At 41.1% G+C, this 17,670-nt stretch overlaps 1 protein-coding gene and 1 long non-coding RNA gene across 2 annotated transcripts in view; both read right to left on the reverse strand.

The window, feature by feature from the left end:
* Positions 1–254, reverse strand: part of PNRC1 (proline-rich nuclear receptor coactivator 1) — a 4,254-nt gene extending 4,000 nt beyond the window's left edge. Inside the window, exon 1 of the mRNA XM_009333214.1 lies at positions 42–254. Coding sequence (XP_009331489.1) covers positions 42–254 — 213 coding nt within the window. The remainder of the gene's footprint in view (positions 1–41) is intronic.
* A 10,003-nt stretch (positions 255–10,257) lies between these two features.
* LOC103924559 lies at positions 10,258–17,638 on the reverse strand. Its single transcript, XR_663987.1, has 3 exons — positions 17,506–17,638; positions 13,414–13,449; positions 10,258–10,438 (listed from the first exon to the last, which is right to left on the reverse strand). It is a non-coding gene; the product is annotated as an uncharacterized LOC103924559 (long non-coding RNA).
* Positions 17,639–17,670: the final 32 nt, after the last annotated feature.

Below are 17,670 nucleotides of genomic sequence, written 5' to 3' on the forward strand. Positions count from 1 at the left end.
CTTGCTCTCCCTCTCCGGTAGCCCCACCACCGGGCCCGCACAGGGCGTCTTCGGCTCTCCGCCTGTACGCCCTTCCTCTTTCCCCGTGCCCCTCTACGTGACCAGCCGACATCAGTGGCCAGGTCGCTGGTCTTAATCTGGAGGAAGTGAGATTTTTGCAACCGATGAAGGAAAAGGTCCCAGTTGACATGGCGGGGTAAATGGCAGACGGTGCGTTTTAGCTTCAGCTCCATTAAAGAATTTGGATTCCACATGCCTTACGCTTTCTATTTATTGAGGGCTAGGAAAAACTAACCAATCTTAATTGAAAGCAGCCGTTAATATTTTTTTTTAACCAAATTTGAAATTGTTGTGAATACTTGCTTGATGCTTACAGGCATACATGCTTATTTGTAGTTGACTTAGTGCCTGACGAGTAATTCTCACTTCTGCTGTTACAGCAAACAAACACGCAGAACACTGCTGTCTCTTACAGAGCGCAGTTGTAAGAGAAGAGAGGAAACTTAATATGTATAACGAAGACACTTGCTTTCTGGGAAGAATATAAAATCCATGGAATATAATTGAGATTCAGATAAGAACAAATCTATATGCAAAGTTCTAAATAAAAGCCTTCACATAAAATATGCTTTGCCTCTATTAGTCTCTACAGTTTTCACAGTGTGGAAGTTTAAATGGCATCCCTGTGAAAGGATCCTGTGATTTTGGTTTGGTTTTTTTTTTGATTTGGAAAATATCTATTTAATTAGATGAGGAACATGAGTATGTGATGACATTACATGGGTGCACGACTGACATGAAATGGGTGCTTTGGGAGAATTTATATGTGTAAGTTGAAGCTTTTGTATATGCATCACTGTATGCAGAAGTGATTTTGCTGTATCAGTAAATATTTCCTCTGAGGCCTGAGAGTAGCCGAATTCTCTGCTCGCTGTGGTTCCTATGCAACTAGCCTCTTAGATGATGCTCTTGGCAATCCATTTAGGTCACAAATGTCCTTGTAACAAGATTTCAGCAGAGAAATGACCACTGTGATCTTACGTATGTGTAATGGTGCTTTCGGTGACTAGCGGCTCCTAAAAACCTTGGAGCAAAGGTAGCCAGAAATACTACGCAAGTCCTGTTACTTTCGGTTGAAGAGCAAATAGGTTCATGATGGGTGCAGCTGCTACCCCACCATAATCTCATTAAAAACACTGAGTGAGGGGCGGCCGCTGTGATATACTGTGCTTCTACGTGTACACAATACTGAATTGTAATAAAATAATATGTTTTTATGCCACCCTGGTTTGCATAATACCAGTCTCTGGCCTGTTTGGGGCTTCTCAACATGGCCACGTCTTTCCCTCAGCACAGGGATGTATTTCACCTGTGGCCTTCCAGCCCTAGCAATGGGAGAAGGCTGGAAACGGGCTGTGCCAAGGTCATGCTCTTTGTGGTCACAGCTCTTGTGGTACTGTCTTCTGGGGAATAGCTGTGGCTCCAGAAAGGGACCAGAACTCTAATAGGGGTTGGCGGAGAGAAAAAGGAGAACTTAACTGCCCCTGCCCGTGGGCCTAGAAGACACTAAAGATTTTGTAACACCACAGCAACAGCTGTACTCTTAACAGTTTTGGGGTGTTGTTCTTGGGAAAGTTTGAACTTGTCTATCATGGAGATGCAGTAGTTTTGCTAAGTATGTTTTGTATATATCAAGAGTGAAAACCAAAGTTTGATATTGCTTAACTTGTGAGTATTGTTGCAATCTACAGGAAAGACCTGCAAGCTTATTTGTGTAGCCACGTATGTATAGCTATGCTTTATTCATACAGGCTAAGGTGAAGTCTTTAAAGCATATACGTTTCAGTACACTACTGGTTTTTGATTGCATTTCAGTTGCAGTCACCTACGTTCAATGCTAATTCCCTGCTAAAATTGTCAAGTCTGTAGAATAAAATAATTATTTTTATGTTTTTAATTGTTAGTGATTAGTTGTTGTCAAAGTGTTTCACTTCTTAATTATTGCTTTTCTTATTTGGTAAAATAATTCGAAAGCTAATTTAAACTCTGCCCCTGCATCTTCACAGACGCCCATTAATATGATTGCAGTCTAGCTCCTCAGGCAGTAATTTCTGACAGTGATGTCATTCATGTGATGAAAAAGGGATGAGTAGTGAATTACAAGCATGAAGAAAGTGGTAATTACACTGTTTGGGTTTGTTTTTTAATGTCTGTCTGAAAGCTTCAGCTTGTTTGAAGGGCAGACTTAGCCGAGCTAGGTGAAGTGGCTCCTGTTCCCAGGTGTCTGCCTTGTCCATTTGCCGTCCCTGGGGCAGGCATGGCCAAAACGATGCGAGCCTGTTCTGTGCCGCCACAGTTGATATCGATGTTATCGCGTAGCTGCTATGGTTTACAGCCCCCCCCTCCGTCCATACCGGCCTCCATTGCTGCAGGAATGGTGACGCTTGCCAGCATCTGTGCCAGTGCAGCTCTGGTGCCAGCCCTGCCCTTGAAGACCCAGGTGAACCGCTTGTGAGCTACATGCAGCTCAGTAGCCACTGGTGAACCTGGTCCTTCTGCAGCCAGAGACTTTTGTGCTGCCTTTTTGATCCCAGTCCAGGCTTTCTTGTGCATATTCTGTGTTAATTCTGGCACTTTCCAACTTTTGGGTGTTAAGCGTGAAAGCTTTCAGGTTCTTCTAGCCTTTTTTTTGCTTAACCGGTCAGTAAGCAGAGTAAAACTGTGTTTGGATTTTCCAAGACCTTCCAATGGGTTTGCATGTATTTTCTTGCTTAGTCACTCAGCTTTACACTTGGTTTTGTTTTCCTTTCCTCATCAGCTGCCAAGTGAACTTTCATTGTAACAAGATGGGCAAGGTCAAAGAAGAAAACTAGCAAAACAAAATGACGTGCAGAGCACTAAGCAAAGCCAGATACAGAATTAGCTGTGTGCCAGGAATGACCTCCCTGCTCTGGTAACCGCCAGTGACTCTGTTAGGAATTAGGTTACTCTTACAAATTATGTTAGTTTGATGATTTTTTTTTTTTCTTCAGGACAAGTTTCAGATCTGAGTATGGAAATCCTTTTTCTGAAGAAGGTGTGGTTGGTTCTGCTTAATTCGGGGCTTTTTCTTCCTTCCCTCCTTCGTGAGGTTTTATATTCCCTGACTCTGAACTGATTCCATATCCATGCTATTTAAAGGAGTTTTACCAGATAAAGCCTTATTACAGCTGAAAAAAGCAACCAGTCACCCCCAAAGCAGGGATGAACATCCCTCACATTTCACCTTTAAGGCTTTTCTTCAGTGTTACTTGATTGCATCAGGTATTCAATAAGTAAATATATCAACCTTTTGTGTGTCTTGCTGCCAGCCAGACAGTAAAATACGTAAGTCTTTTGGCTGGAATGTCCAGATGTATGGTGGTACTTAGTCCCATGAGTAAGGTCTTGACTGAGTTACTGGCATGAGGAACAGCATGTGAGTTGAATCCAAGAGCATATCTCTTAGCATTAAAGATGCAACTATTTTGAAATGGTTTCAAATAGCATGGCTGTACTACCAGAAGACAAAAAAGTGAATTTTAAAGCTTCAAAATTAGCAGCAGCTTTCCAGAGGAGTTAGTAATCAGCTCTTGTAGCAAACTCTGAAAAGTTGAAGATAGAGGCCTCTTGCAATAGGTGTCATCCAACATAAGACAGGTTCTTGCTGTCAGATGCCACACTACCTCATCCTGATCAACACTGGTGTGTACATCTGAAAAAAAAACATTAAAAGATCAGGAGATCATGTTTATGTTGCTGTCACAACCTGCTTTTATTGCTAGGAAATTGCTTGGAGAATAAGAGATTCCTATAAAAATCATAAAGGGTCCAATTAGTACATTTTTTGTGAATGTTGTCTCCACTTCTGTCCTTGCCCTGGCCCTATCCAGGAAACATATCGTGGATCCTCCTGCCACGCATGTAAGAGCACACATGGAAGAGAGAGAGACTCATGACATTTCTCCTTTAGAAAGCTTAACGCAGTTACTGCATCAGATGCAGGAGCTGAAACTCTGCTGGGTTTCTCATTTGCTGCTCCAGCTTGGTGCCTGGGGAAAGCTTTTGTCATCATTATTCTGGTGTTCAAAGCTCCAGAAGAAGAGACGTGATCAATGGAGTTGGGCCCCGAGCTTCCACCTTAGAAGTCAAGATCCTCCTGCCCCCTGTTACGACAAGAGTAGCATTATGCCCTTACCTAGTAACAGGAAAAACGATAAGAATCAAAATTTCAAACCTTCCTGCAGTTCTGGTTCCCTTCTACTATTTATACACATTAGAAGCAATGCGAAAAACCAAAATAAAAAAACGTAACACCCCCCCCCCCCCAACACCCCAAAGACTGGGAATTGATCCTCTTCCTAAATCTGAGAGGATGTGAATAGGTTGGCAGTTTCATAAGTAGTAATAGTTATTGGCTGTCAAGGATAACGTGCTTGAGATGGCTTTCGCAGTAGTGTTGAATCCTGATGAGACTGAAGAGAACCTGAGTTTAAAGAAAATAAAATACTACATTTTAATTATAATATCGATAGGGTTGGAGATAGGGCAGTCTACGCAACACCCGCAAAACTGGCATCTGTTGTTTGCGAGCAGGGTTGGACCGCCGTGTATATCGGTCAAGATGCAGCAACATTGATTAACTGGGAGAGCAGAAAAGCGGAGTTAAAACTATCTTGATTATTTTCCTAGATTACAGCTAGAAAGCGCTGACACTGTAATTGGTTCCAGAATTTGAGTTAATGTTGCTGTGATTAATTACTGTGAAGTACCTTTGTTGAAAGTTGATTTATTTCAGAGAAGGGTAATAATTTATGTCAATATTTTTATTTTCATGAATGCTAGTTAGAGAGGGAAGAATCCTAGGATTTTGTCCAACACTGTATTTCTTGTCTCAGTGTGACCAACCATGGTTTTTCCTTGTTTTCTTTATGGACAGTGCTGGAAAAATTCCCAGCACTGAACTTGCTTGTAAGACAAAGAGCCATGCCTGGTGAGTTGTTAGGAAGCGCTTTGTTAAGGACAGCTTCCTCGTCTGGAAGTATATGTAAATGAAGAGGAAAAAATTTCCACAAACTTGCCAGACAACCATTTCTAATTTTACAGCGATGTAATAATCCTGGGCATCTGGTTTGTCACTGGGATCGTTTGACTACACTCAGTAGCAGAAAATCCAAAAAATCCCAAGTTGAAATCTTAGCTTTTTAATAAATGAGCTTGCTTTCTGTGGCCTGATACCAGCAGGGACGTTTACCAGCCGTTTTCACTCTAATGAGATTTTTCTTGTCTGAACTTGAACTGTTGCCATTCAAGGAAATGCTAACCTGAAAATAAACTCCTTTAAAGTCAAAGTATCATTTGACTTTGTTCCTCTTTCTGTTTTTACTGCCTACGCAATTTGTTTACTCGGCGGGTTTTTTTTTTCCAGGCTGGGACTTTCCAGTGACGTGTCCTCAGCTGGAAGGAGAGGGGAGTTTCTCGCCGCTGAGCAATATTGGGATTTTCCAAAACTTTTTCCGTGTGCCATTTATAGTTGATGATACAGATCTAGTTTGGTTTTGTTTCCCTCTTTAAAGAAAGAGATGTGCAACTACAAGCCTTTCATCTCTCCTGCTCCGATGTCATCAGCTTTCTTTTGTCTGCTGAGAGCAACTGGAAAGTTGTAACAGTGTCGTCCCCCCCCCGCCCCCCCCCCCCCCCCCCTCCCTTTCACCATTTTCCACAGCCACCAGCTGTACCGCATTTCCCCTGGCAAAACCCTGCTCTGGACCTCATCGGTTCTCAACGTTATTATTTGATCCCGCTTATCTTCTGTCTTCAGTTGCATGACTTACTACATCAGTGTTGTTACTGTACTACCAAGGCATCAACCTTCTTATTCAGCTCAGTTATGTCCTCTTTCAGCTGCCCTCGTTGTTTCTTATTCCTATTCTGCCCCAAATTCAAAATGGTCATCTGCAAGTCCTGGCCGAGGTTAGCTTCTGCTGCCTACCTGACCTATTCTCTTTTGATGTCACCCGTTCCTTTATCCTTTAAAATGTCTCAGTAAATTACCTTACGCTTTCTTTTGCTATGACTTCCTTGCTGCTGTCTTCTGCAATGCTCCTTGTATCCAGAATACCCACCACCAATTGTCTTGTTTTTAAATCACCCCTTGGGAATAGGCAAGTCAGAAATGACATAGATAGTTATTATATATTAAGCTCCTACTTATTATACTAAACAGAAGGCATTACAGAAAAATGAAGCATCTGCAACAGAAGAGAGCTAGGTCTTATTATTTAATTGTGATATATTTTAATAATATGCCAACAAATGCAAATAAAACTGAACAAACTACTTGCAAAATGATACTAGTATAACTGCGTGTGCTGTGATGCATCTGGTAAGAGATGGGAAAATCAATCGGCGGCTGCGTACAGAGGCTCCTGAGGATGGGGTTGTACAATACCAAATATCACGTGACATGGTGAGGTGATGCAGTATTTATAAAATACTATAAATACCAAAGCAAACTATGTTGGTTTTCCTTTTAATCATAGAAAGATTAAGTAAATACTGGAGCAAGGCTACTGCTAAATGGAATTCTGGTCTCCCTGCCTTCCGTTTCGCATGTACACGCACAGGGCTCTCACTGACTTTACGAAGAGCTGTATATATTTATGTGGAAGTTACGACACATAATAGGATGTGTTATATTTACTACTTGCAGCAAACCTTAGAAAGGAACAGTGGTAAAGAAGGATGGGCTTGAATATTAGTATTACAGGATATGCCAAACCAGTTCCTCCCATTTGTTCACCAAGACTCACATGTACATACTTTAGTATAGCAAATAAATTCCTTTTTAACAAGATTATTCTTCCCTTACTGTCAGTGATGCACAGTCAATGGACAAATGCAAGTCATAACCAAAGGACTAATTCTACATAAGTGTTAAAATATCTGTTTTAAAACAAAAATTAATGTTGGGCTGTACTGAGTTGAACAGCTGTAAAAAGTCAAGCTTAAAAGCTGTTAAAATTCAAGTTTTAATAATGGTCGACTAGACAGTTCTTAATAAGTATGTACAATTTTTTTATTAAAATACCTATCAGCAACGATTGCAGAGACTTCAGTCCAACCAAACGCCAGGGTCTGTTTCTTACACTTTAACTGAACCGTAAGTAAGTGAGGTAACTGATTTGGACATTCAGCAAAGCAGGAGTCATGGAACATGGTTCCCCTATGTGTTAATATAAGCCAGAAAAATTGTGTAACTTGTTGATGACTACTAGAATTTACGTAGCACTGTAGAAATTTTTGGTTGCAGCATTCATTCATCAGCATTTATGGTTGTGAAATCAAATGCACGTAGTCTTTGTCCTTGATTTATGAGCTTTGCTTTGAGATAGGGATGAATACTTTGTCTCAGAAATAGTTAGGTTTCGCTAACAGAAAAAACAAAGACTGGGACAAAACTTTGTTTCTGTACAAATCTGTAAGTAAGACTGATTTAAATATCTTGCTGATAGCCATTTGCATAATACTTTGGAAACAAAAGTTTCCTGGGTTGAACATAGGCAATCAACTTCTCTTTACACAATGTACCTTCAGCGGCATGAGTTGTCGCTGCTGCCTGCTAGATAGCGTATCTTTAACATTGTGTATTACTTCTGTAAAAAGGCAGCTGGATGATGTCATATCAGAAGGTTTCTCTATTACACCATTTTATTTATTAAGATTTCTTCTTCTGATTCCTTTTCATTTCTTATTATTTCCCTTGGGGAATGCCACGACCGAGTCCTTTTTTCCATTCCCAGCAGTCCTTGGTTAGTAGATCGTTTTTCTAGGTAGCACTGCTGTTTTAAACTACCTCTAACAATGTAAATCAACAAATACACTTTGTGCATACATCATGTTGGCACAGGCAGTGTGCTAGCAGGCTGAAATACTTGTTGTATTTTGGAAACCTACTCAGTACCAGGCATTGTTGAAAGTGAATTCTCACTGCAGAAGAAGAGCGTTTTTGTGAGTGATTGCAGAAGTGGCATCCCCCTAGGGCAGAAAAGGATCAGAGATCCCACAGGGAGATCTGCAAGCGTGGCTCCAGGTTGCTTCTCTAGAAGTAAGAAGAAAGGATAAATAGGTTAGGTGTTAGATTGCCTGTGTTGCCATAGATCTGCCAGGGTGGGTCTGCAGGGCTGGCAAGTACTCACTGCAGCCACTATCTCCCTCAATGACAGAAATTACTTTATCTCTGAGGTGATTAATACTGTCGAAACTGGATACACATTTATTTATCATGCTTTTGGATGCCATGGTTCATGTAGAAGAAAATAATATTTAACATTAAACAGATGATGAATGTAATTGAACCATCCTTTGTAGCCCACACCCCATAAAAAAGAGAAAGCAGTTGCCAGTTTTTGTACTTGTGGTTTTGCCACCCAAAGGTAAAGAAAAACTTCTTTATGGTGACAGTGGGTGTAAAAGATGGAAAAGAACATAGCTGGATCAGGAGCAACAGTGGATGTAACCACAGTTTGCTGACTATTGTTATCCGAGAGCTGGCCTGAGTTTAACTTTGTCTTGGTCTTTTCCACATTGGAAATCTTAAAAGATACAGCAATAAAATTCCCACACGGTTTTTCTATTGAAGTATGAGTGAAATGTTTGTTTCAAGATCTGGATTAATAATGTCAGTTGTGTACTTTTATTAGTTCAGCTTCACACGTTAAGCTGACCCAAATTTCCTTCAGATCCTCGGTAGATCACAAATCTAAGAGAAACTGAGACCATGTTTTGATAGTTGGTGGCAATGCCAGGCATGTGTTAAGGCAGCCTGAGCAGCTCCTCTCCTGCCCCAGCCCGGCCCACTTGTTCCCGACCATCCACTGCATTTCCCTCCGAGTTTATCCATACTGCTTATGCAGCCACAAAACGAACCAGAGCAGGAACTCGACCCAGCTGAGCCCAGCAAAGAGGGAGGGGGAGGTTGGTTTGCTTTTCAGCTGCATCGATTCCCTCGCTTGATGCACCGCATGAGAGCACAGAGAGTTGCTCAGCACAAGGGAGGAATCGACATGGAGAATAAAGGGTGTCTGAGCCTGATGCTCACAGCTGAGATAACGAAAGTGCTCAGGGAGGGCTTGCAGCTGCTCCCACTCAAATCATGTTGACCTACAGCCTACAAAAGTGCGTTGCTTGCCCTGGTAGTTGGGTTGCTCCCAGGAAAGAGGCCCGTAGCTAGAAGCAGGGTTGCACTGGAAGCAGTTGTTAAACAATGCCTTAGATTTTAGTTTTATGCAGTTAGATATATAAAAACTCTTCTGCGTGGCTGAAACTTCGGCTATTGAGTGGGTAAAAATTATTACCTAGCAACAGCTCTACCTGTTTTGAAGCTGATACAAACTGCAGTGTAGAGAGGAATAGAAGATAATAAAGTGGGTTGTGTTTCAGGACAAAATGCCTTGTCTTTTCATTCTACCTGTTCCCTCCGCGGTAATCAAACTTTGCATCTAAGATACAAACAATCAAAACAGGCTTCCTATTTTAAACCAGCATACCCTTGTGGATAACCAGAATTGTGTCCATGCTGTTTATACTCATTTGAGACTATCTCTGCACCATCGTTCAATAATTTACGCTTAGTAAATCACTTTAGTTCTATTCATGACTCCCTGCTGTTGTGTACCAACGTTTGCTGGCACGTTTTTCTAATTCTCCATGTTAGAGAACATGTATGGGTAGGGCCTGAGTCACAGTCCACTGAAACAGATAAAAGTCTTTCACTGAAGTTTAGAAAGCTTAGAATGTGTCACATAGCCGGTCTCTGACAAAACATCCAATTATAGTAAAAAATGCAATACTAAACTAATTTTAGCAGATCTAACTCTCAGTACGTGGAAGGATATGTGGAGATTTTTCTCCCCAAAGGGATTTTTGAAAAGCAGTTTCTGTAGAGCAGAGGTAGATACAGGAATTCACAAAGTGATTTTTCTGAAGAAGCTTTAACATTTTCCAGTAACAGCCTGACCCTTTCAGTGCATAAAGATTGTTAGCCAAACCCCAAAACTTCAAAGTACTGGAGCATAGTGTGAACCTCAGAGATCCAGGAAATTAATTTCAGGCAAGCGCAGAGTCATCTTCATACCTCCTTCCCTTTCTCAAGGACCTTAATCTCTCTGAGTAACTCCCTAAAAGTCTCTCTGGACAAGGACAGTTTCATACCCATACTGAGCGAAGGTTTGAGTACAAGGGTAAAAGCTTTATTTGCGTTAATCTTAACCTAGTTACCGCAGGTAAAACCAGCAGTGGAAAAAAGTGGCATGGACTTCAACTGTATCTACATGAACAGGAATGGACCATGGGCACTACGTTCTCTGAGGCAAAGTCCGTTCCATAACGTCCATCTTAAGTTGTCACTCTGCTATGAAGCCTGAAGGGGTGAGAATGTGAAAAAGAGTATTTCTAGGGAATGACAAATATATTTCAAATGAAAAAAAAAAATCTTTTCCTTTCTCTAAGGAATGCTTGGAAGAGATGAATTTACAACCCATACGTTGTCATTGTCTAAAATGACATTTACCAACTTATTCTTAAGGTTCCCTAGATCAGCTGCAGATGTATATGCTAGGATATTCCTCTTGCTCTCTACTTCCTTTTGAGTGAAGCTCTTTCAGGAAAGAGTAGCATGTGTTCTTCTAAAGCTTGTTCCACAATGCATACTGACAGAAGGCAAAACTAATCTTACGAGGGCAACGTTTGAGCATCTGATTTTTTTTATATATGTATATATATGCATACATGTGTTTTACCATAATTTAATTTGTATAAAATATATATTCAGATCTGATTTTAAAAAAGCCTGTCTGGCTGCCAGGCTGATCACTTCGCTTTACTCCATATTCCTTTCTTTTGCCTTTGGCCAGTTTCTTGGGGCATTTTCAGGACTGCAAACACCTCAAAAGAGAGACTGTGGTCTTCATTTGTATTTGTACAGTATGTTACACATATTTTGTATAATGCAGCCATATAAATAAAAACAGGTCTGTAAGTATCTTCTCAGGTACTATATTATAGCTCATACATATATTATTCTTTGCAGGCTTTATATTCACGAATATCCATAGTATACATATCTATAGGCATGAACTTATGATGCAGAAGGTCTGAGAGAGTACCTATGGGTAATAATCTTTTCTTCGTGGGACATGTCACAAGAAAAAGATTCCTGCCAGTATAGCAACTCAGAACTTGATCATCACGTACACAGGTTTGTAGGCTGAACCACTGAAGCACTCTCAGCTACTTCAGGCTGTAGAGGAGGGATAACCCTCTAGCAGCTACTGACTGCTCTAGTCTGCCTCCCGCACTAACCGGGACCTCAGCCACTCCATTAGTTTTAACCACAGCCTCCATTCAGGGCAAGATTTTTACTAAGGTATCCATACTCAGGCAGTAGAGAAACTAGAAAGTGTAGCAACAAGAATGCTGTTTTACTTTGTGGAATCCAGTCACTCCCCAGCCCAGCTCCAAAGACTGAGAGTCATGCTTTCCGCTTACATAAATTAGATGAGTTTTTCATATATTATGTCATACTTTTCCCTACTGCTAGTCATCTTCCATCGTGAAATTCTAGTTGGTTGATTACTTTATCCATACTCAAAAGCACACTACTACCATACGATTTCATTTTATGCAGTAGACCATATATTCTTAAATGTTATAGCTGGGTATTTTTTACAGTGTAGATTTCCACTGAAAATCATCCCTCACAGCTGATGCGAAGAAGGCCTCAGGTGTCTAGGTCAAACCGTAAGAACTCTAGGGAGACCAGTGTCAGTCCTCCAGGAATGACAGGCACCTTGCTTTTAAGCCTGTTGTCCAGCTGCTCATCTCCGTTACATCAAGCACACCATCATTTCAGCTGCAGAGGAACAACACTAAGGTATTTTGTTTTTCAGGCCTGCAAGTCAGTGCTTGAAGTCACAGCTGTCGTCCCTCTTCAAGAACAGCAACCCTCTGGACAGACAGACACCTTCTTCCCTCTGTGCAGACGCACATCCTTCCAATTCCTTTCCAAAGTACATCACCTGCTAAGCAAATCATCTGCCGTGTATCAGAGCTAAGACTGTTAATGTCTCCCGCAGTGGTGTGAGATTCACACGTCATCATTACAGCACACTCAAGTTTGGTGCTGTCATCTGACAGCTTAGGGTGACCACCCCAAGCATGATACCCAACTCAGGGACCTGGATTTCAAGCAGCTCCGTCCCAAGCTCGCTGTGTGCTCCCTGCCTATACAGAGGTTTACTTTACAGGTTGAACTAACACTGTAATAGTTTAGAGGCTTGAGCTGAAAATGTCGTATTCCCAGAATGAAACCCTGAAGGAAAATGTAAGATTTAAATAAAGACTTGAAAGCAAGCTGCTTATATTAGTCTGTTAGTTTTAGTACTCTTACAGAAAGGAGGGTGTTATCTATATTCTACTAAATGTCTGGGTTGTCTTCTGTTGGAAATCTTATTAAGAACTATATCATAATCTCGCGCTAGGGAACGAATCCAGAAGTTGATTTTGCTATTTTATGCTGTTTCCTGTTTACTTTGGACAGGAAAAGTAACTGGACTTTAACTTACATCATTCTAAGTCTGTGAGGTCGTGGTGCCCCCTAATGTCTCGAAGACTAAAGACTGGTAATTTTGTTGCCGAGTTCCTCTCAATGCTCTCTATAGGAAGAACACTGTAAATTACATTTTATTTTCTCAAATATATTGGAGCACTGAAAACTTTGTTTCAACATCCCTTTTTGGTATTGTATACACACGAGGAATAAAATAACTTTCTTTTTAAGTCTTATTTTCATTTTCAAACCTGGAAAAATAATTTGTCTCAGAAGTCATGTTCTTAATTATTTGTTGACACCAAACAAGCATGCATGAATTAAAAAATGTCGAGCTCCTAGCATCTTCTTTTGATTTTTAAACGTCAGTGCATACTCAGCATTTTTAAATGTAGAAGTCTACATTTAAAGAAACCTAGAGAACCTAGCCATAAGTAACCGTAACACTAACTATTCACTTAAATCTAAAAGTGTGTTTTCATTGTACTGTTTGTGTTTTTTTTTTTTTTCCTTCTGATGCTATTAGAATCTAACTGCTATTGGCATAAAATATGACTACGCTAACAAAGAACTTAAAATATTTATTCAGATTTAAACAGTACTCACCCCTCCTCACAAAAGCTTCATGTATGCTGAAAGTAAATCAGTCATAAAGGAACATTGTACTAGTCATACATTTTGTCATAAGTCAGTTTGCCATGAACATTGAAAACAATAAACAAGGAATTAATTACTTGAATCAGTAAAAAAAATACATATTTTGCTATGCTCCATATACCATAACTTACAAGTTTATGGCATCAAGTTTCTTTCCAGGTGAACACCTACATCATGAAGTGGAAAAAATAATCCTGTATGAATCACATTAGTTAGCTTCTTTCACAATTACTTCCACTTAAATAAATCCTGTTGTAGTCTCGGTTTAGCAAATAATGTTTGTTCTTTGTTTTTTTTAAGAAAATTTATTTACTAAATAGTCAGAAATGTCTGTTTTAAAGAACATCCTGAGGGACAGTTTTATTTTCTTATTACATTCATTATTACTTTATGAACACATAGAAAATAATGTTATACTGAAACAGAACAGTAATAGGGTGGTTGACATATCAATATAGAAGTACACCATGTGTACTGCCTTTGGGCAGAATACCTAGTTGGTCCACTTTGCGTGTAACAGGTAACATTATCTAGTTACTTAAAATATTAACATATGACATTAAAAGTGTAAGATTATTCATCAGCAACAATTTGGGTAAATGTTCTGTTTGTAATTAGGAAAAAGTTAAAGTGTATGTGGGGGGTATGGTGTGGGTTTTTTTTTTTTCTGTGTTTTTAAGTCAAGGGAGAACACGAATGCAGCTCTCCACGAGCAGAAACAATGCAGCTGAGCTGAAACCAAAGATGCCAACATACCCATGGCACAGGGGATGATCCGCATCCTGGGAAAATGACTTCTCGATCGTAGTGTCTGCTCTGCCAGGAAAAGGATTTAAACTGGTGAGCAGAAACCAGAGTAAGGATACCGGCATTTGAATGCCTCTAGATAAAAAAGAATCGATATACAGAAGAGGGAACTATTTAAACACTTGCAGTTGCTCTCTCAAAGCAATCCTTGAAACAACCTCTATGCCCACCTACGTGTTCCTTGTTCAAACATAGCAAGTGTTGGCTTTTGGAGGTCACATGAAGAATCTCGGAACTCGGTGCTTTCTGCTGGTACATCAGGAAGAAGTCACCTGAACTCTTAACGTCACAACGTCAAGCAGGAAAGTATGTTCATTCACAAAGAATGTTTGATGTAACACGCAAATCATCACCCTATGCCTGTGTAAATTGTTTCAAGGTGTCTAACGTGGCAAAGTCCAGTGTAAACTATATATGCAGAACACACAACATCAGCTGTAAATAACCAAGTACTCCCGGACGGAAGGACACCTCACCAAGGCAGCACTAGAGCAAGTTAAGAGTAAACGGAATCACTTGAAATCTGTGTTGTATCCGTGGAAGGCAATGCAGCAATGCTTTCTCAAACGTGTGAATACTGTGTTACTTGGCTGGAGAATACTGGTCTTTTGGGTGACTGAATTTCACCATGTAAAATTCCCTAAGAAAACACATCGAACAGCAATGACAGCAACAGGGATTACTCCCTGTTTCTATATTCCCTGTCCTATATTCCACCTCTTAATGTCATTATTTATAGCATATTCACTCTTAAAATCTAGATTAAAACCACCATTCCCATGTTACCATCAACTGATGAACAGAACACCACTCATCTTGCTCAATAGCAGCTGTGACACTGTTTTGTTGGGAAAAAAAAAAGGGAACAACTGGCTTCAAACTGTCATCAGTTTTGGTATCTGATGTGGAGCAAGACGGTATGTGGCAAACAGACCGAAGTGTCACAACTCAGGAAATGCCCTCCAGTGTGGTGAAGGTGCTCTGCTGAATGGCTACTCACATTATGCTGGTTTGCCAGAGGGAATTCCTAAACTCCGCTCAGCCAACCACAGAACCACCAAAAGGCTGAACTATGGATGATGCCTGGCTAAGCTCATTTTTGCTGTATGCTTCATTTTAACTCCCTACCTTATATTTAAAATTTCAAATATTTTATATGCCTTGTGCACTGCTAAATAAAAAGACGTACATTTCCTCCCAGTTTAACTATACATCTCTACACGGAAGTATTTTTGCTCTGTAGCTGTTAAGTTTGTTTTAAAAACGTATCAGAATCTTAAAGCTAGATGATGAGAGATTATTGCTCATTTTTGTACTGTTCTTCACCTCTGCAAATGGTTTCGTTCCTAATTTTGCCATACTGCTGACGTTACTGTACGTTGCTCCTAATTTACTGAAATCAGAAACTGAGTATCGTGCGGTTGTTCTTTGCTTTTTGCTCTTCCTGAACACTCCTTCCACTCAAGTTTCACTTTCTTTTCTGGCTGGTCTTTGGCACCACCTGGTGTCTGACTGTTGCTTGTTTGTTCTGTAAAGGCAAAATCGGCACCTTATTTCAAACATCATACAGTAACGTTTTAATGGAAGTGTATTTAACAGTTAGGGAAAATAATACAAATAAGTCTTTCGCTGTAGCAAGGCTTTTAATTTTAGCTAGAATGAGAAGATTAGCATCTGATGATGACAAAAGCCTTAGAGAACAAAATTCAGAAACTTCTAATGTAGTACGAGAACCTAATGACTCACATATGCAAACTACTTCTTAACTGACTACCTCAACTACTATGAGAGGATATTCTAGGGAAGAAACTATGTCTAATAAAATCTAGAGTGATAAAATGCAGCAGGAAACATGGTCACTGTATAATGAAGTTTGTCATAAATTCTGGACAGATCAGATTATTTCCATTGTTTTGATGTGTTCACACAACCCAAGGGCTTCCTGTTGTATCTGTACATAGAACAGCGGTCAGTTCTGCAAGCTGTTGCACCTACTGACTTGCAAAGGCAGCACACCTGGCTTATGGAAAAACATAAAAGTCCGGACAGAACAGTACTGAAATGTAAGTAACTGGAAAATAAGCTACGAAAATAAAAGTAATTTATTGCTGTTGTTTCCTAATGCTTCACTGAAGCCACCTGTACTGGTTTTGGCTGGGATAGTTTATTTTCTTCATAGTAGTTCGTAGGGTACTGCATTTTGGATTTGTGACCAGAATAGTGCTGATAACACAGGGATGTTTTAGCTAATGCTGAGCAGTGCTTACACACAGTCAAGGCCTTTTCTGCTTCTCACCCCACCCCACCAGCGAGTAGGCTGGGGGTGTGCAAGAAGTTGGGAGGGGACACAGCCGGGAGAGCTGACCCCAGCTGGCCAGAGGGATATCCCAGACCATATTAAATTGTGCTCAGCAATAAAAAATGGGGGAAGAACGAGGAAGGGTGGGACACTCAGAGTTACGGCGTTTATCATCCCAAGTAACCATTGCGAGTGATGAAGCCCTGCTTTCCTGGAGATGGCTGAACACCTGCCTGCCGATGGGAAGGAGCGAGTGAATTCCTATTTTTTCCTTTATCTCAACCCATGAGTTTTCTCACTTTTACCCTCCTGATTCTCTCCCCCATCCTGTTGCAGCGGGGAGCAAGCAAGTAGCTGCGTGGGGCTTAGCTACCTACTGAGTTAAACCACACCACCACTACCTTAAATATTGCAAACACTGCCAGGCTACAATTCTTCAACTGAGTCCACATAAGTAGACCACTTTAAGCCCCTGGAGAATTTTCACTGGGATTCCATATAGAAACATAATTTTTGTTATGCGACTCTACTTGCAGGCCTGATCTTTCTGGCCATGCCTTTTTACAAAAGAAAGAGAAGGCCATGTACAGAGGCATCTCTGCTACAATATCAAACCTGTTATATGCAGACTAGAAGAATAGCTGCACTATTAGCTGGATCAGGGATCCATCTATTTCCACCTCCAGTCCAGGCTAGAAAGGAACATCCAGGGAAAACTAAAAGCAGGACAAGCACGTTTGTCCAAGCCTCCAGCTATTTTCAGCTCAAGACATTTCCCGAGCCTGAGGCAGTCTGCTACTTTAGTAGCCTTCAACTACTTTCTCTTTCAAGTATCTGCCCAGCCTCCCCCGAAGCCCACATAAGCTCTTCACACGCACGACAAGCCTTTGCAGCCAGTCCCGCAGCGCCGGGTCCTGTTGCACAAGTGACCCCTCCAACGCTCCCAACCAAGCTCCGGCTAGTTTCTCATTACGGGCCCCGCAGCCCTCGCCCGGAGGAGCCCGTGGCAGGCGGTGGCCACCTCTCTTCCCAGGCTACTCCCCGCTGCGCCACCTCCTTTTCCAGGCCGAGCAGCCCTACTTTAGGCTGCCCTCTTCGAGTGAAAAACTTTTCCCACCTTTCACTGGGAATCCTTCCCAGCACCAGTATGCCTTTTTTTGGAGACGAGGGCAACAAAGCTCAGCCGGCACCTCGGGCTTGTGTAGCTGCACAGCCCGGCACCGGCGCAACGAAGCGCCCTGTTGCGCTCTTCCCGCTACCCCCCCCCCAACGAGTGGCGGGC

This window comes from Pygoscelis adeliae, unplaced genomic scaffold (assembly GCF_000699105.1).
Source record: "Pygoscelis adeliae isolate BGI_AS28 unplaced genomic scaffold, ASM69910v1 Scaffold57, whole genome shotgun sequence".
In the NCBI taxonomy this organism is placed as follows: Eukaryota; Metazoa; Chordata; class Aves; order Sphenisciformes; family Spheniscidae; genus Pygoscelis; species Pygoscelis adeliae.